General features: G+C 36.2%; 1 protein-coding gene across 1 annotated transcript in view; it reads left to right on the forward strand.

Annotated features, from left to right (window-relative positions):
- Positions 1 to 17,865, forward strand: part of Tmtc2 (transmembrane and tetratricopeptide repeat containing 2) — a 388,104-nt gene that overhangs the window by 224,277 nt on the left and 145,962 nt on the right. Inside the window, exons 5-6 of the mRNA XM_005374399.2 lie at positions 16,905 to 16,990; positions 17,472 to 17,656. Of these exons, the coding sequence (XP_005374456.1) occupies positions 16,905 to 16,990; positions 17,472 to 17,656 (271 nt within the window). The remainder of the gene's footprint in view (positions 1 to 16,904; positions 16,991 to 17,471; positions 17,657 to 17,865) is intronic.

The raw sequence follows: 17,865 nt of genomic DNA on the forward strand, positions 1-17,865 counted from the left end.
ATTTAGAACTCACATATATTATTAGTTAAAATTATGAATTATATAGAACATGAAAGTTCATCTTGTAGCATTCAGTGGTATTCAGTAAGTTTGTGAAATTGGTCTGAGAGAAGTACTTGGATCTGTTCAGGTGCTTGGTAGTTTCTTGCCTAGGGGATCTATCCTGGAGTGACCTGCTTATATAAACAAAAACACAAGAAGGCTGTGCTTGTATTTCTATGGCATTTCATTTTATTGTTTTGAGTACTGTAGACTCAAAGTCCAGGCAGACACATATAAGTGTCTTAGGTTGTTTGAGCAGCATAACTATCAGTGTGCTTTGAACAATTTATAAGAACATCAAGCTAAGGAGCACTAGATGACAAACTGCTAATGGCATTACTCGGGGACAGCTTGGTACTGCGCAACCCTGTGGCAAAGCACCTTCCTCCCTGAGGGTGCTGGGATAAGTGGTACTGAGATCTGTCTTTGTAAATCTCTTACAGAGCTTTCTGAGTCTCACTCTCTCCTGTCCATATGTACCTTTGCATTTTTCTGGTTTTTTATTAATATCGTCTGGCATGTTATACTTTATACCTAATATTTTCAGGGGCATCTTCGTCCGTGGTTATTGTGCACATTTGTTCTATGATACATGGTGAGTTAATTTTACAATTTAACTCAAAGTGAAACTCTTTTCTGGCCACTTTAAAATCCCTAATTCTTGTAATATCTATTACACATATCACTAGCAGTCACAGTTCTGAGAAGAAAGTGACCAATTCTTCCCATTGTGTCTTTTATTGATTGATGTGAGAAGATTTGGAAATTCACATGCTGGAAATAAGGATCTATCAATGCACCCAACAAACACTGAGTGCTGTAGAAGTAATAGTCATTATACTACAAACTGGGAAGAGGCTCACAAAGAAAGTGCAGTTCCAGATCTCAAGTGGCTTGACGTCTAGATTTTAAAATACTATGTCAAGTAGCATGATGATATCTTCTGTAAATGATATGTTTGTATTATTTTGAGAAGGCAGAAGACAGTCTTCATTCAGCTTGAGGTGGGTTTGGAGGAGAGGGAAGAAGGCCACTAGAAATTCAAGCCAGCAAGATAGTTTGGGGAAAACGCGTTGTGTTTTGGTTGTGTAATTTTGAGCTTCCTGTTCACTGGGCAACTGGAATATATTTCTGTAGCTCACAGAGGATTTGGAGCTATAGGATGTAGACTTTGGTGTACGTATTTATGTGATTTTAAACTGACCTCAAATGATGCGTGTGTAATATGAATGAGGACAAATGTATAAAAATGCCATGGATGGGAGCATTAGGAATGCCAGTACTTGACAGAAAAGCACAGCTCTAAAGTATACTCAAGGAGGAAAAAAGCCTGTGACACGAGATGTCACTGCAGCTGTTAGATAAGGCGGTAAGAAGAAAAAATATGATCAGAAAATCCCATACTGTACAGAAGTTGTTATTTCTGTGGGGTTTTTATGGCCCTGTGGGGGAAAAATAGTGGCATCAATTTTGAGTCTGGAAACTTGGAAATATTCACTGTTTCTGCATATAGAATTCAAAGTAGAACATTTTGGCATTATAGAGCTCTAGGATATCCTAGAGAAGGATTTCATCTCATGAAATACATGGGCATGATGACTAAAAAGCTGAGATCATACTAGCAGTTCCTTGGAAGCTGGGGTGTAAATTATTTATATTTTAGTTTATGTAGTACTGTCATAGTTACTTTGCTCATTGCTGAGAAAAAGTACCCAATACCCAAAGTTAGAGCAGGAAAGGTTTATTTAGCTCATAGTTTGTAGAGGTTTCAGTCCATCGTTTTCTGGCTCCAAGGCAGGGTGGTATGGCAGTCAGTGGCACAGAGGAGAACAGTTCAAGGTGCCCAGACAGCAGCAAAGCAAGTAAGGGAACTTGGCGGTGTCTCTCTGCCCCTCTTATTTTACCAGGATGCTTGGGGTGGGCAGCACTTACACCCTTAATTCTAGTGCCCTTGAGCCTAGCATTACACCATGGTTCAATTGCAGTGTTGATTGCATGAGGTTTTGGGGGGACATCTAGACACAAGCCACAAGTACATAGTGATGTCCCGGACACTGGCTCGGTGCTCAGTGAAATACTTTTTGATAGAATTGAATCAAACAAGTTATTTCATGCTCATTCATTTTATAGCAGTGGAAACTAGATATTATAGTATTGGTATCTAGGATTGCCTGCCGTATCATTAAATCTTGTCCTCACTAGCCAACTCCAGAGTCAAACTTGGAGAAATCAGGATTCTTTTGGAAATTCGAGCCGGGCAAGAGAACCATTAAGGCTGAATCCTTCCTATGCTCATTTGTGCTACAGGTTTCTTGTTACAAATGTAGTTGCAAAGTAACACTATGTGGGTCAAGGTTTTCTGTGTGGAAATATCCATCCAGTATTAACTGCAGAGTGCATTAAACTGTTCTCCATGTGGGAAAAGTGATGAAAGGTATTTTTTTTGGAAATCTCATTAAAAGATCTTTAATTTTACAGTCATTTTCATCTAGAGCACTGTAGATAAAATTGAGGACATGTATTAGAAAGCCCATAAAAGAGGTTTATAAGGAAGTTCATAATCACATCCTGTTTTAATGCTTCTTGTTTGGTTGAACTTTAAAATTGATTGAAAGTTGGTTAAATGGCCAGAAGCTTTCTGTTGCCGTTCCTAGAATTATGTTCAGATGGAAAGTGTGGGCTGATGTGCAAAAGAATTTCAAGTCAATTAATTTCAGTTTCCTCAGAAGGAGGTTTTGCATTATGAAAAAAAGAGTCATTCTTCCTCTGCTCCTGAAGAAAAATGAACAGATGTAAATTTATTATTTGCAGTTCCAATCACTTCTCCGCAGATTTCTAATTACTATAACTTAAGAATTATTTTCTAGACACACCAGGAGTTATACTAATATTGTCTTCCACTTAATTTATTTTCTCTGTTATACAAAATCTAACAGTGGGTTTGCATATATGATGGAAGAGCTGCTTACACTATTATTGAAGGTTGAGGATATCTCGATATTCAAATGATGAAGGATTTTTAAAATATGCTCGTTGTTGTCTATTTTTAACTTATATATTTTTATAAAATAACAGATTATTTACTTTGCCTAAATTATACCCAGTATCACTACTTCCAGTTATTTGCTTGGGTTTCATAACTATGCAGATAGGTCTATCAAGTTGACCCTTTTTAAATTGCCAACCCTTTGACACTCTGATAATCCTCTTCCTTTTCACTTTATTGTGGTTTTACATTGTGCTCAACACTTTCAACGGGCCGTATAATTGACTGCCTGAAATTATAATTAGTGATATTAAAGGTAAATGTAAGGTTATAATTTAATTTATATACTATTTAAGTGTAAACTCCATAAAAGCATTATAGATAGATAGATAATGTGGATATATATATATCCAAAGTGCCTACAACAGTATTTAACAGACATTATGCACTCAATAAATATTTGCTGAATGTATATTTATGCTGCCCAAGTTCTATGTACATACATTTCCCTTAAATTCCTTATATGTGACAGGTGCTCCATGAATTACTTTAGAAATTTTCCTTCCTTCTTTGTCCTCCTTCTTCACTCCCTATTTCCTCTGCAGAATCAAAGATCATCTAAGAATTCGTTTTTTGCTTCACACCCGCATGAATTTTAGTTACATCGTCCCTCGTTTCCTTTTGCCCTCGGGTCCTTACTTTTAGAGGTGATTAGCTCCAGGTGCTTCACATGGGGTTCTGAAGAAAGGGATCCCATCTTCCCCTTCTCATATTAAGGAGGACAAGATAAGCCAGTGCTCACAACCATCTGGAGAAGGAAAGACAGATCCAACCTGATTATTGTAACCACATGTCATCATAAAGGTGACCAGCTGGCAGTTTCTTAACGCAGCAGAAATTCCAGGTTAAGGGAATAATCCAGGCTCTCCAGAATTCTAAAGCAAGTAAAGGGAGACTGGTGTTTAACACCACTTATATCATATTCTGTGACCATCCTTTTTTTAAAAAAATTGATTTTGTGTTTGTGTGTGTCCCCTGTACCTGTACCTATTTGAGGTAAAAACCTTTAGAAAAATCTTCAAATCTTCAAAGACTGGCTTAAGTGTTAGTTTTAAACCTGGAGTACCAAGTTTGTCTTCTATCTCTTGAAACTTCAGACAGTATAACTTTGATCAAAAGCATTAATCCATGGCTTGGAAGGACAAACAAGTTGGTCATTTCTTACTTAAGTCCTGTTTAAAAAATAAAATAAAATTGAAAGGAAATCTTCATGGCTGAGAAATTTCTAATGAACAGGAAAGAAATGAAATTAAAGTGCTATTGAAAGTATTCACCAGTTTTCTTTATTCGACACCTTAATCTCCTACCCTTCATCACCCAAACCCCATCTCTTAGCCCTTTTATCATTTCCAGTTTTAACTACCAGTATGTCTCTTTCCTTGTATCATTAGGATCTGTAAGTGATGACCATGGCCATGTATTATCTTTTCTTTCTTTAACCTAGGGAACATCCCTTCCCTACACCAAAATGAAACAAGGAAATGCAGTTTTAGAAACATTGTTGTAAGTGGTATTCTCTCCCTCTTCCAATTTTTCAGGATGAGTCTACTAGTGAATTGTCTGTAGATTGGAAAATCTCTTCCAAGCAAAAAGAGATAGATCCAGACTTTGATTTTCAGAATTCATTTTTCCTTGTTCTTAAATTACAGACTGCTTGTATGACCTGACACCTATCCCTGCTGGTCTATGAGATACATGATACCTTTTTCCTCTCTTATAATTTATTGCTTCAAAAGCAGACTTTTGTTAGAGAACTGCTGTTAAGGGACAAAGAAAACACCCACTTTGTTGAACATTTATGTTTAAAGTGAGTACACTGCACTTAATCACTATGTGCTCATAGGGATATCTATAACCCAAATTATAGCATTATAGGAATTCACAAATGTTAGGATTTTTCCCCTGTAGCTGAACAAGCTAGTGTAAGTTAGGTGTCTTGCAATAAACTTCTGCATACTGTATCATCGTACCCTCTCCTCTACTTTGTAACTGCTTTTAAAATAATTTATCTTTTCTGCTAGCTGGTAAATCTGCAAAGTAAAAATATAATTTAGTCAATGTGACAACAAACCAACAGGGTTATTACATTATGTTTTTACTGAGTGGGGCAGGCTTTGGCCTATACCTTAGGGGTTCCTCTTCAGTGATTGCAAAATGTACAACTAATAAATATTTATCCCCCCAAATTATGTACTAATTAGATATCCAAGTTGGATAGCTCCTGTAAGTAGCAGAGAATAAGAAGTGAACTCCTATTAAATTCAATCATCAGTACTATTTTTGTGTTAGGTCCTTTCTATTTCTTAATTTCATTTGTAACAAATCATAGAATTTTCCTAGAGGATAAAGGGAGTATTTGAGAGAGATTTGACCATAACTCCAGGAAAAAAAAAAAAATCTATGTTTTTTGAGATAGTATTTCTTTTCATAGGGAAGAAGGGAAAGGGAAAGAGGGAAGAGTTTCCTTTTATAAAGTTTAATTATCTGGCATTCTGTGCCTTGGAAGCAACTCAGTGAAATACTTCAGACTGGGGTTTAGCGCTGTGTGGATGCAGGTTCAAATCTACCTACTGGCCCCATGACCAAGCTTGGGCAAATGACTTAATCCTTTTTTTTTTTTTATTTACAAAATTGAACTATGTTTATGTCATTATGAACAGATGATACAAAATGCCTAAACACTTGGTATAATTGTATAGTAATAAAAGCTGGAAAGTTGGTTAGATGTTGATTTTGTTCTGTTTCTAAAGTGTTCCCTGGCTGTGTTTGGAGATTTGCCTGTATTCACTCACAAACATTTCCACCAGGAGGAGTGAGCGAGAGGAATCCAAGGAAGGCCTTTACCAGTGTGCTGGCTGTGATGTATTTTGGTAAAATAGAGGCTGACTGACATCGAATGATGCAGCTTATCCACAATTCAAGCAAATGTAAAGTGTTTACATAATGGGAAGGACATGTACAAGTCAGGGAAAGAAAAACGTGTTAACAGCGATAGTGAAGAACCACTGAATATATGAGCTAGAGAGAAAGGACAACTATTAATGCTTGAGCTGAGAACGAGGACGTATTCCCAGTGAGCCGACGTGAAGTAATGGAAAGACGGTTTGGTTTGAAGCCTGATAGCTCTGACTGTGAATCACATCTTGAATTTTGCCATCTGTGTTAGCAGGCAAAAGTGAACTTCTCTCCCCCGTGCTCCCATAGTTTTTAAAGCAGAAAGCATAATAACATTTTCTGTTGCTAATTGTAAGATGGAAAGCAATACTGTGGAAAAGCTGTTATCATAAACCACCCAATATTAATTCTCTTTCTAGATTTCAGTTGAATCCTTTTTAAAAAATGAATATATTCACACCTATTATTAATTTTGACATGTACAGGAAAATATACCCTTAAATGTATTCAAAAGACAGGTATAAAATGATGCATATATTAATGTACAGTTTAGTTCTGTGAATGCTACATCCAACAGTTAACTGTATGGATTTATTTAACTCTGTTAAGCATTGAGATTTTGGGGGATAGGGGCGATGCCTTTGTGAGTTTGTATTTCAATAATACCTTACAATAATGATGATAAAACATGTTATGCTGAACCTGTCTGAGTCAAAATCTATTAATAAACAATATAAACGCTTTTAAAAATGCCATTGGCCTAATTCTACCTCAGAAGTTCTTTTGTAATAAATCCTCCATTTACTCAAAACTTCACAGATTTTTTTAAGATTATACTGCAGTAAGAATATATCTTCTTTAGAAGAAAAAACAAAAATTTTAAAATGCTTCAACCTTTCTTTCCTCTACTATTAGTGGGTAAGTTTTTTACATTTGAAATATTAGGAAGGGTAATTTTGATCACTTGCCTTCTGCTTTGTATTCAACAGGTTAGAAATAAAAATATATTGTTATGAAGTAGGATAGCATTATTGTACTTTATTTAGTTGTCAATGTCTAAACAGCATCCAATTTAGAATAAATAAATGGGTCTGTGTCAAAAGAAAGATATCAGAGAGGAGGCTTAGCTGTACTTTCTGAAACCTTGGCAGTTATGTGACACTTAGAAGGGAAACAATTTGAAGCAGGTTTTAGCTTGAGGGAGCTCTGTGGTGTAATGATTGCCCTCCTGAGGCTAGTTCGTGTGACTTGGTATTTCTCTCTCCATCTTTTTCCATCCTTCTTCGTGCAAGGAAAATAGAGTGCAAGAACATCTTATCCATTGCTCATATCAGGAGGATTTAACTGTATCCAAAGGAGCACATCTTTGAATTTTCTCACAGTACATATGTTGTACAGTATTTCTGTACAATGACAGCAGTAGTTTAAAACAGGTATCCCATTAAGTGTTTTCGCTAGCAAGCATGTTAAATGTTGTTCTAATAAGCAGAACTTGTGTATTTTAAAGAACAAGTCAAGCATTCACATTCACTTTATCTTTTAGTGCTCCTTTACCCAAAGTAATCTTTGAAGAAACATTATTTTTACTAGTCTTTAAAATGTTTGATTATGAAAAAAGAACCTTTTGATTTCTGAAATACCATAGATAGTCTATATATTTGAAGTATTATATTCATACACATATACATATATATCAGTAAGAAAAATTCTTTTGGTTGGCCCATAACTAGAGTTTACTATCCTGAAAGCTACAGAGGTTCTATACAGCTTTGTCTTTGGTGTCTCCCGTGGAGCTCAAATGGAATCATTTATATCTCATGGAATCTCTTCCCTAAGATGAAAATCTACCTCCTCTTCTTTCACTTGATAATACCTCTGAGTTTCTTTCTTTCTAATATTTGGGTCTTGAAAAGATTAATTAACTTTAAAAAAAATAACTACCTATTATGAATGTCATTACTCCTTTGGGCAAAGAGTAATAACTCTGACCACTGTGGTGTCGAAGCGCTTAATTTAAGATTTCCAATTTCAAGCCCCCATTATGCTCTTAAATTATATAATTTCAATTAAATATTTTAATTCTATATTTTATACCTGGCAGTTGCCTAGGCTGGTTATCATTCAAAACCAGACAGCTCATGCCTTGTACTCATTCCCGTATAATTAAAAGAAATGTTCTGTTGAAATTCTCTGAGAGCCTTATTTGATATTATGTACTTTATAGTTTTACATAATTTTGATGTTTATTAGTACATGCTTGCAGTTCATCATGATTACATTCATCAGAGGGCATTGGCAAGTGGACATAACACATCTTAATTGTTTTTGCAGCCCTTTTGCATTCCCTGACATATTTTTATAAGGCATAAATAATGCATGTGATTTGTTGTCAGGTAGAAAAAGGCTGGTTGGAAAATGACAGGAAATTGAAAATAACAATAGCTTTAACTAGTTGTAATTTTAATCTCTACGGTATAACCAGGAAGTCCAGGAGTGTGTAGTCCCCGGCTACTACCAGAGCTTCTGGAAGGGACCAGGTTCTTTGCCTCATTTCCGTTTTTCCTCCACCATCCTGAGATCAGGACCTTCGCCTCGTAGCCCACAGAAAAGGGGAGGATGAGTGAGGATGTACTCTGTCTTTTTGGAGGCCCTGTGCCAGAGCTACACAGAACACCTACGCTCTCATCTCATTGGACAGAGTATGAGGCACGTGACCCAACCTTGCTGCATGACTGGTCATTGTTCTTTTTACAAATTTAGTGCTTCACACAGTGACTAATGCACTATGGGTGTGAGATTTCTAAGCTTTGAGGCCCCTCTAAACCTGGGATTTACAGTAACTTCAGGAATTGAGTAGCGACTATTTAATCACTTTGTAGTATCAGACTAATTTGATTCATGCTCTCCAAATTGGAAAATAACTTAGAGTTGGATTCCATTTGTGCCAGTTTTGACACTTGAAAATTTTGCCTGGTATCTACTAAGTAAGTTACGGGAGCATTTGTTTTCTGTGTGTACCATGCTATTAAGTATCATTTTCATGGGATAATAGAGGTAAAGGGTTTATTTTTCCAAGTGCCTAAAACTAAGTATATATTTTGACAAAAAGTACACTGAAATGCATCTGTAATCACATTTTACAGGTAAATTATATAAATTCTCACTACTAAAGTCATTCGCTAAATTAGCAGATTTGATTAGGAAATTTGGAGCAATGCAAAGTTCAGATGACTGTAACTTGGGTTAATTTCTGTTGACATTTCACACATATAAGTACCTTACGAAAATTGAACATGTAAAATTTATGTATTTCAGAGAGGCAAAACCCCTTAGTTTCAAAGTTCTTACTTATATTAAGAGATAATCAAATAAAATAAAATTCAGAAAAATATTTTAGCTTAAGATGAAGTAATAATTTTTCTTTATGATTGATGGGTAGGGATTTTGAAGTACTTAATAAAACATTTTATGTAGAGATTATTTTCTGACTTCTTTTGATTGTTAAGTAAAGGTATTTTAGGTGTTTTTTTGTTGCTGTTATTTTGTTTTGTTTTTCCTAGAGAACAGCAACACTATTTATAACTAAAACCTATTCTCCTACATACAGTCCATTCAGTTGTTTTGGCTTTCATTTTTCCAAGCGCTTCCTCTTACATAGATTACATTATTTAACTTTCATGTAGACTGTTACTGTTGTTATTGTTAGGGTGAAAGATGCTGTCCTTTGTAACTTCTGAGTTTTTGTCAGTCTATCTTGATCTGTCTGGATTGCTGTTCTCTGTAGCTTTAACTTTGTCCTTTCTTTCTTCTTTTATAACTTCAACCAAATTTTCATTTTGAGGCGATGTTCCTTTTTAGGGGTTCCCAAAACACTTTTTGAAAAATTGCTTTTTGAGACAGAGTCTTTCTCTGTCATTCAGGCTGGTCTTAAATTCACTATGTAGCCCAGGCTGGCCTCAAACACCTGGCAATCTTCCTGCCTCAGCCTCCTGAGTACCGGGGTTGCAGGTGTGAGCCGTAAAGCCTGGCTCAAAACACTTTAACATAACACTTTCATTTTCAGTAGTGGGGAATGAGGTCAGAGCCTTGTATCTACTAGGCAAGCAGTATAATACTGAGCTACATCCCTACTTTATTTTTTGGGGGAAAGGTTTTCATTAAGTTGCCCAGGGTGGCCTCAAACTTTGTGATTTTTCAGTGGCTAGAATTACAGCTGTGTGCCACCATGTCTAGCTCTCATGCCATTCTTCCACTGTATGGTGATTGTTTGCTTGTTTATTTTTTCTGAGAGATAATTCATTAAATAATTATTGTTTGACAATCTTATTTTCAATGTTTAATATATTGTAGGAGTTCTACAAATTTTGCTTTAATAAAATAAAAACAGAAGTAAAGCTATTCTCCATTAGCATTTTTGCACTTTGGAAGATCAGTGGCTGACAGCAGCACCTTGGTTTCCTTGAGCTTTTGCGTGGACATCAGAATAGTTGCTGCTTCACATATTCTTGAAAAGTATACTTTTCATCTACTGATGTGCTTTATTTATATCACATTTTGGATATCAGATATCAGCTGTTTCTAAAGATCTTTGTTAGAACTGGAGGCAAACAAATCTCTAGCTGAAGACTTGGATATTGTATTTTTTGTTTTATTTTGTATTTGTTATGAATTTGATTGGTTTTCATTCATCAAGTGATAGATTACTGTGGCTTTCAAAATGATACTTAAAATGTATTTTAAACTTCATTTTATTTTTAATTGACAGCTAATACAACTGGCACTCCATATGTTTAGATTCTACATCTGTAGGTTCACCCAGTCGCTGAACAGAAATACCCAGGGCAAAAAAAGGTTGCACCTGTAATTAACACATACAGTCCTTCCTCGTTGTTATTTTTAAAATAATATAGTATAATACCAATTTACATAGCACTGCCATTGTACTAGATGCTACAGGTAACTGAACAATGACTTTAAATACCATGTTAGAGGAGTATATGAGTATGTTACATGTGAATATTGCACCATTTATAGAAGAGACTGAAGCATCACGGCTCTTGTTATTTGAGGAGAGCGGTCCTGGAACTGATCACCCACAAATACCAAGGAAAGACCATGACAGTATACATTGCTGGGGTACAGTTCTGATTCGTGCACACACCCTGAATGTGGTAAGAGTTCTATCTGGAGGGTGATCGTATTACAAAAGACATCGACAGTGTGTTCAAATGTGTTCTCAGAGGTGAGGAAGGGCATGCTTTTTCAGTTTTCAGAAAGTTGTGTTTTTCTTTTGTCTTCCTCATGGAAACAGTAGAAATGATGAAAGCTTAGATTTTTATTGAAAATAATTTAATCCATTTAGCTTGCTTTCTATATTCTGTGTTCACTGCAGAGTTTGTGTGTGTGATTGGCAAGGACGCAAAGCACTTGATTTTGAAGGAAATGCATTACAGTTAGCGCATGAAATGCCTGTCAGGGTTTCTCGTCTCAGAACTGTTGAGATTTTGGACTGGATTTGTCTTTGGAGGGGCAGATGGTAGGAGGCTGTTCTGTGCCTTGGAAACTGAGGAACAGTTTTGTTGCTTGTACCCCATAGATTTCTACAGCACCCTAAAAGCTGTGACAACCTTAAATGTCTTCAGACTGCCAAATATTCCCGGGGCTGGGAAAGCCAACCTTGGTTGAGAACCATGATGTTAAATAAATGTTCTAATTTTGCCTCTGTCAGTGTTTGTAATCAGCTGGGAATCTGTATGCCTGTTGACATTTGACTTTGCATTTAACTCTGTCTGGTTCACTTTTATCATGATTTTGACTGGTTTTCATTAATCATGTATCTGGGTTATTATAATTTTTTAAAAAGTATTTTAGACAAAGGATTATAATGAAGACTGGAAAAAAAAGTAGGCAAAACTTTCTCAGGGAAAAGAAATTCTATGTAAGCAATAATAATTTCTAGAATATATGCTCTGTATCATTACAAAAAGGTAAATGGGTTTAATGGTCAATATTTTGTTAATTTTTCTTAATGTGATTTTCTAGAATTCTGTTGTTATAATGAAGGAAAATGATTCATATGTGTGATATATTTTCTTACTTTTTTTTTGTCTTTTTGGGACAGGGTCTCACTATACAGTTCAGACTGGCCTTGAGCTCACTTTGTAGCCCAGGCTAGTCTTGAACTCACAACGATCCTCCTGCCTCAGCCTCCAGAGTGCTGAGATTACAGGCATGCGCCACCACGCCTGGCTATATTTTCTTACTTTGACTGAAAAAAATACCTATTCTTTTTCTCTCCTCAATTGTTATTTGTCATTACTGGCTGTCACTCTAAAGGTTACTTCCTTGAGGGAGGAATGTGGGAAGTAAAATAGTTCTTCCTTAAACATGTTATATTCTGTCTTCTTATATTCACACATACATTGTAGTGACCCTACCACTTATAATTCATAGATCAGCAAGAATTTTTTCCATTCCTTCTCCAAAAGTCTCTGTAACATCACATTAATATACAGCAGGCCAGTTCCCTTAATTTTAAGGCCATTTTGCATTATGTGGATTCATTATTTCTAATTAGATTCTTCCTGGATGATATGTTAAAATTTGTATGCAGTGCACACATATATACATACATATGTGTTTTTTCCCACACAACACACACAAAACAGAAGACTTGGTTGATAACTCAGTGTGCAAACAAACCATATAATCAATGTACACAGCCGCAGAAAACCCTTTGGTTTAAATGATCAGTTAAAATACAGGCCTTCAGTTATGCTGGCTAGACTCTGCTGGGTTTTCTTCAGTGTTGATCTACTTCTTCCTGGTGTGTAACATTTTGAATATACTGTACTTCTTTTTTAATGCCCAAAATTCATCAACTATAACATGGAGCCAGTAATAATAACCTACCTCCCAAGGTAATGAATAGTTATTTCATGGAAACTGCTTACATAAAATTGTAAGGGATGTTTATGATTAGCTATTATTTTTAATGATTGAAAGTGCAGTATGACAGATTTTTACCCATGTATCATATCTTCCATAAAATAAAACATGAGTTCTGTAAATGTGGAAACTGCAGTAACAGAAGTCCAAATTCATCTTGCACCTCCAAAATGATAGTTCATTCCTTTTCAGTCTACCAAGGCAATTAATGTTATACAAAATATAAGAGATTTAGAGCAAAGGGAGACCTAACTTAGTGTGCATACATTTAGAATTATTTTACCTTTCTTTATCCATTAAGCATGGGGTTTGCTGTCAGAGAAACTATATTCCAATTCTCACCTTGTTTCTCATTGATCATAAAGTCTAGAATTAGTTTGGTTAATTCTCTAAAATTCTCTTTTTTCCTGTGTCATGTGGAGCTGATGATCATCTTTTTTATTTCCATGTTCTTCCAAGCCTCAAGCAAGGTTACTTGGTCTGAGTGGGCCTCCCTTTGTCTATTCCTGGACTGGGGCCATGTCGGCCCACTGTCCTCTAGTGTAATAATTATCCATGACGTTTGTTTGCTTATTCATCTTTCTCAGTAAACTGTCTGTCAATAGTTGAGGTCATCACTGTCTTGTTCGCATTTGTGGTATACTTATGGTGACCTAATTGTTCAATTAAATCCTTACACATAAGAAATCAGTCACAATAGCCGTCCAGCTTGGACTCACTACATTGGCAGCTTTATTCACGTGATGCAGAGGTTAATACTCTGTATTGAAAAAATGATGTTTTATATCAGCCTAGAAATTTACCTGCCATATGTAAACAAGATCTTCAAAGACTAAGTCAGGCAAAACAGGATTATCTAGGTGTGGTTTCATACTATTTACTATTTTCTCCTCTGTGTATATATTATGAATATGGCAGCATTGTGTGTGGCGGGGGTCCCATGAAGCGAAGTACATCAGCTTATGGGTATTAGACCATTGTCAGAGATCTGTGCCCATTTACTTACTATTCACTCCATCTATTGCTTAATAGCATATTTGCCCTTTAGAAATGTAATTACGTAGACACTAATTAGCAGACTACTGCAGTTATTCAAGGGACAGAAAAGATAAAAAGGGCTCTGACAGAGCTGTAAATATGAAGCTTAAAGCATGGAGTGAAGAGCTCTAAATACAAGAATCAGAAGGCTTTTGAGACTGTAAAACATGTAATTGTAAAAATAAACGAATCAACAGTGAGAAGCAGGTTTCTGGCTTAGCAGCTGAAGTGGAGGACAATTTTAATACTGAGGAGATGGTTCCATTTTGTTTATTTCCTTTATCTACTTATTTTCTTTAGATTGAAAGATATCATTTTCAAGTTTTGAATGTGTTGACTTTGAAATTCTAGTGAGCCCCTAGATTGAAAATCAGTTGTTGAAAACTGATCTCAATGTCAGGAGACCATTACTTTACCAGTGAGGGCAGGCAGCGTGTAGCTGAGCCATGTGTGAGTGTGTGTGATATCACACAGAGACCTCATTCATTCAGAGAAGACACAAAGAAAATCCTGGGAAACACCAGTGTCCTTTAAAGGAGTTTATAGCTGTCTTCTTCATTCTCCACAGTGAAGGATCAAGAGTGGAGCTGAGTGTGCAGTTGACATAAATCCACTATTTGAAGGGTTTGATAATTAGTAGAAATTTGATATGACACATAGAACTCCTCTGGTAATAGAGCCTAAATTGGATTTAGGGGTACAGGGGATTTGAGGACACATGCACCGTAGACTACTCATAAATGAAATCTGGCATTGAAGGGAAGAATAACAATAAGCAGCAGATAGAGGCAGCTGCAGGAAGAATAAAGGATGTAGAATATTTTCTTCCTTTTTATGCTAAAAGGTGCATGAACATTTTTGTGGTTTAAGAGGTAGGAACCTGTAATGAGGAAGGCTATTGGAGAAATAGATGCTTATTGAAGATTCTTATTCCTAAGGAAATTGGAAAAAGTGGAATTAAATATCTGGGTGGTATTACTCTTCTGGTAGCATTAGCCTTGTATCAAAGGAAGAAATGTCTTTTATCTGAATTTGAAAGGAAAGAGAGATACTTAAGGATTTAGATATGGGTTTAGTGCACTGAAAAACATTATATCAGTAAGGTTATGATTATAAAGAATATTAGCTTTTTTTGAAAAATGTGTTATCAGTTTTATCCACCTTTAAAAATGATTGTGTGTCTTTTCAAACACTGAAAACTTCAGGAAGCTCTTTCTTCTCAATAACTAAAAGTACATTTAATAGCACAGCATATCTATTTTATGGTCAAATTAATTTTTGCTCTAAGTTTTTCATAGGAAGGTACATTTATGCTATAGAAAGGGGATCTTAATGTGTTTGGGAATCAATTCTATGATCTAGTCAAATGGCATTTTAACAAATACTCGAAATAATGAGATTAATATATACTGTGATATGTAGGAGCATTCTTTAACTTCAAAATGATTTTCTTCAAGTATTTTTCCGAGTGTTTATTGAATAATAAATTGGGGTTTTTCTTAAAGAATTCTGTGAAGCAGATGTCAGATGCTATAACAAAATCCTTGAGGCTGGATAATTTACAGAGCTGAGCAGTTTCTTTAGCTTATAATTCTGGGGATTCAGTATCCAAACCTGGCACCAGATCTGGCTAGTGTCACTCTGGCTGTCTCACAGCATGGTGTATGGTGTCATAATTGTGGGACACAAGAGAGGGAGTGATTAATTGGTGTGACAAGAAGCCAGAAAATGGAGAGGGGCCAGCTTTGCCCCTTACAGTGGCTCACTGTGGTGAGCACTCAGACCAGGAGACCAGCATTAATTCCTTTGGAGGGCAATGCCTTCATGACCTAAGTGCACCCCTAGTTCTACCTCTGAAAAGAGTCATCACCTTCTACCTTTGTCTCACTGAGAACCAACTTCCATTATATTCAGATTGCATTTGATCACTGCAGTGGTTAACAAAATGCCACTTTATCATCATTCTCCTCTTTTCCTAGACTTCCACTTTACCGCTCGTTGGAAGACCTCAGCAGCTGCCAAGCAAAATCTGCAATTTACAATAATAACAGCCGTACTCAGGCCCAATAGATGTGCAGTGCAGTATGTCTGCAAGATGCTGGTTACAATTAAATGGGATGGGGCAGAGAACTCCCTGAGAGCTTGTCCATCTCAGTTCAGTTCCCTGACATCTTATTTTTATAGAGAGAATTGTAATTGATTTTCATTTAGGTTATGAGCATAGGATCTGGAATGATAGGATTAATGCATGTGGATCCTGCTTAACAAAACCCTCCTGGAAAGGCCTATTGACTCTGAAAGTCTGTGGACAAAGATGTGTTTCAGAACAGTGAATTGCAAGTTGCATAGTTTTCTGAAATCCAAGTTATTTCCTTGCTAAATCAAAATAGTAATGTGCGTAGCCTTCCGTCCTTTTCTTTGTCTCTTTAGCATCTGATTAAATTTTGGCTTTCTCTTTGTTGTTGACCTAGACTGCCTTATGCCTTTCAGGGAGGCATAGACAAATATTTCCCAAGCAGCAGCTAGTGAAGGAGACATCTCAGGTTTCCATATATATGTATATATCACTGCTGTGGACAGCTTTCCTTTGTGAAGTGCTGAGAAAATGTGCATGATCCTAGAAGAAATCCAGGTGCTCAGTAATTCTAGCGGGAGGGTAAAAGACGACTAGAAAGGGGAAAGTTCAGTGATTGTAGAAGGCTTTTGAAAATACCTTTTAATGCTTTCTAATGGAACATAAATGCAACTGATACTTAGCCTGTGTTTTCCCTCCTGAGGAATCATTTCCTTTTATTTAGATTTTACTTTTATTTTACCAGGTCATCATTTTTATTGCTCTGCTAACCATTTTTATTTTTGGAATATAAAAATAGAAACTCGTGGTTTTAGGTATAGTAACACAGTCCTGTCTCCAAATTTCTGTTTCCCCCTGCAGAGGGTTGCTTCTCCAGGAAAACAGCAGGTTTGCCGAAGCCCTCCATTATTATAAACTGGCCATCGGGAGCAGGCCCACCCTGGCTTGTAAGTAATCAACTTTGTTGTTTTTTTTTTTAATGCTTCTTTCCATCCGTGAAAATTATCTTTGTGACTTACAGCCTCACAGAGAAAACACTTAGTGCTTCTATTTCTGAATACTTGCTGATCAAGGGACATACCTCTAATGATGATATTCCTCTCAATTTCGTTCTGAGCTCTAATTATATTTTTAAAAATATTATGATAGTGATAACTTACACTCAACTAGATTTTAAGCTCAAAAATATTTGGAGGTATGAAGGCAGAGACTAGTTCAAATACAAATATCCATTTTCTTTGTACTTGTCTGTTTTGGTGAGACTTGTAGTTCTTTCTGCCATTATTGGTCATGTGAGTATTTGTTTTGGAAATATTGATGTTTTATAATTGGAAATAATCTAGAAGCTAAACTCAGCCAAAGGTAACTCCTTTTTTATTTATAGACTGTGTCATGCTCTCACACTTTGTTTCTTCTCTTTACCTTCAGCTGCATATTTAAATACTGGCATTATTCTAATGAACCAAGGAAAGACAGAAGAAGCCCGGCGGACGTTCCTGAAGTGTTCTGAGATTCCAGATGAAAACCTGAAGGACCCTCATGCACACAAGAGCTCTGTCACCAGCTGCCTGTACAATCTGGGGAAACTCTGTCACGAGCAGGGACAGTATGAGGTCTGCCTGCAGCTTCGCTCTGCTTTTCTTTCCCTTCATCCAGTCAGGTCTTGATGTTTTCTAACCCACAACATCCTTTCAGAGCCACTACCTTCCATCGAAAAATTAATATGTGTTCATATTAAAAGGGTTTTATGATCAAATTTGTTTATAAAAACCCCTGCAAGTAACAAGTCAATGTATTTCTTCCCTGTGAGTACGCAGAGCAG

The sequence above is a fragment of the Chinchilla lanigera genome, unplaced genomic scaffold (assembly GCF_000276665.1).
Source record: "Chinchilla lanigera isolate Chin_1 unplaced genomic scaffold, ChiLan1.0 scaffold00004, whole genome shotgun sequence".
Lineage (NCBI taxonomy): Eukaryota > Metazoa > Chordata > Mammalia > Rodentia > Chinchillidae > Chinchilla > Chinchilla lanigera.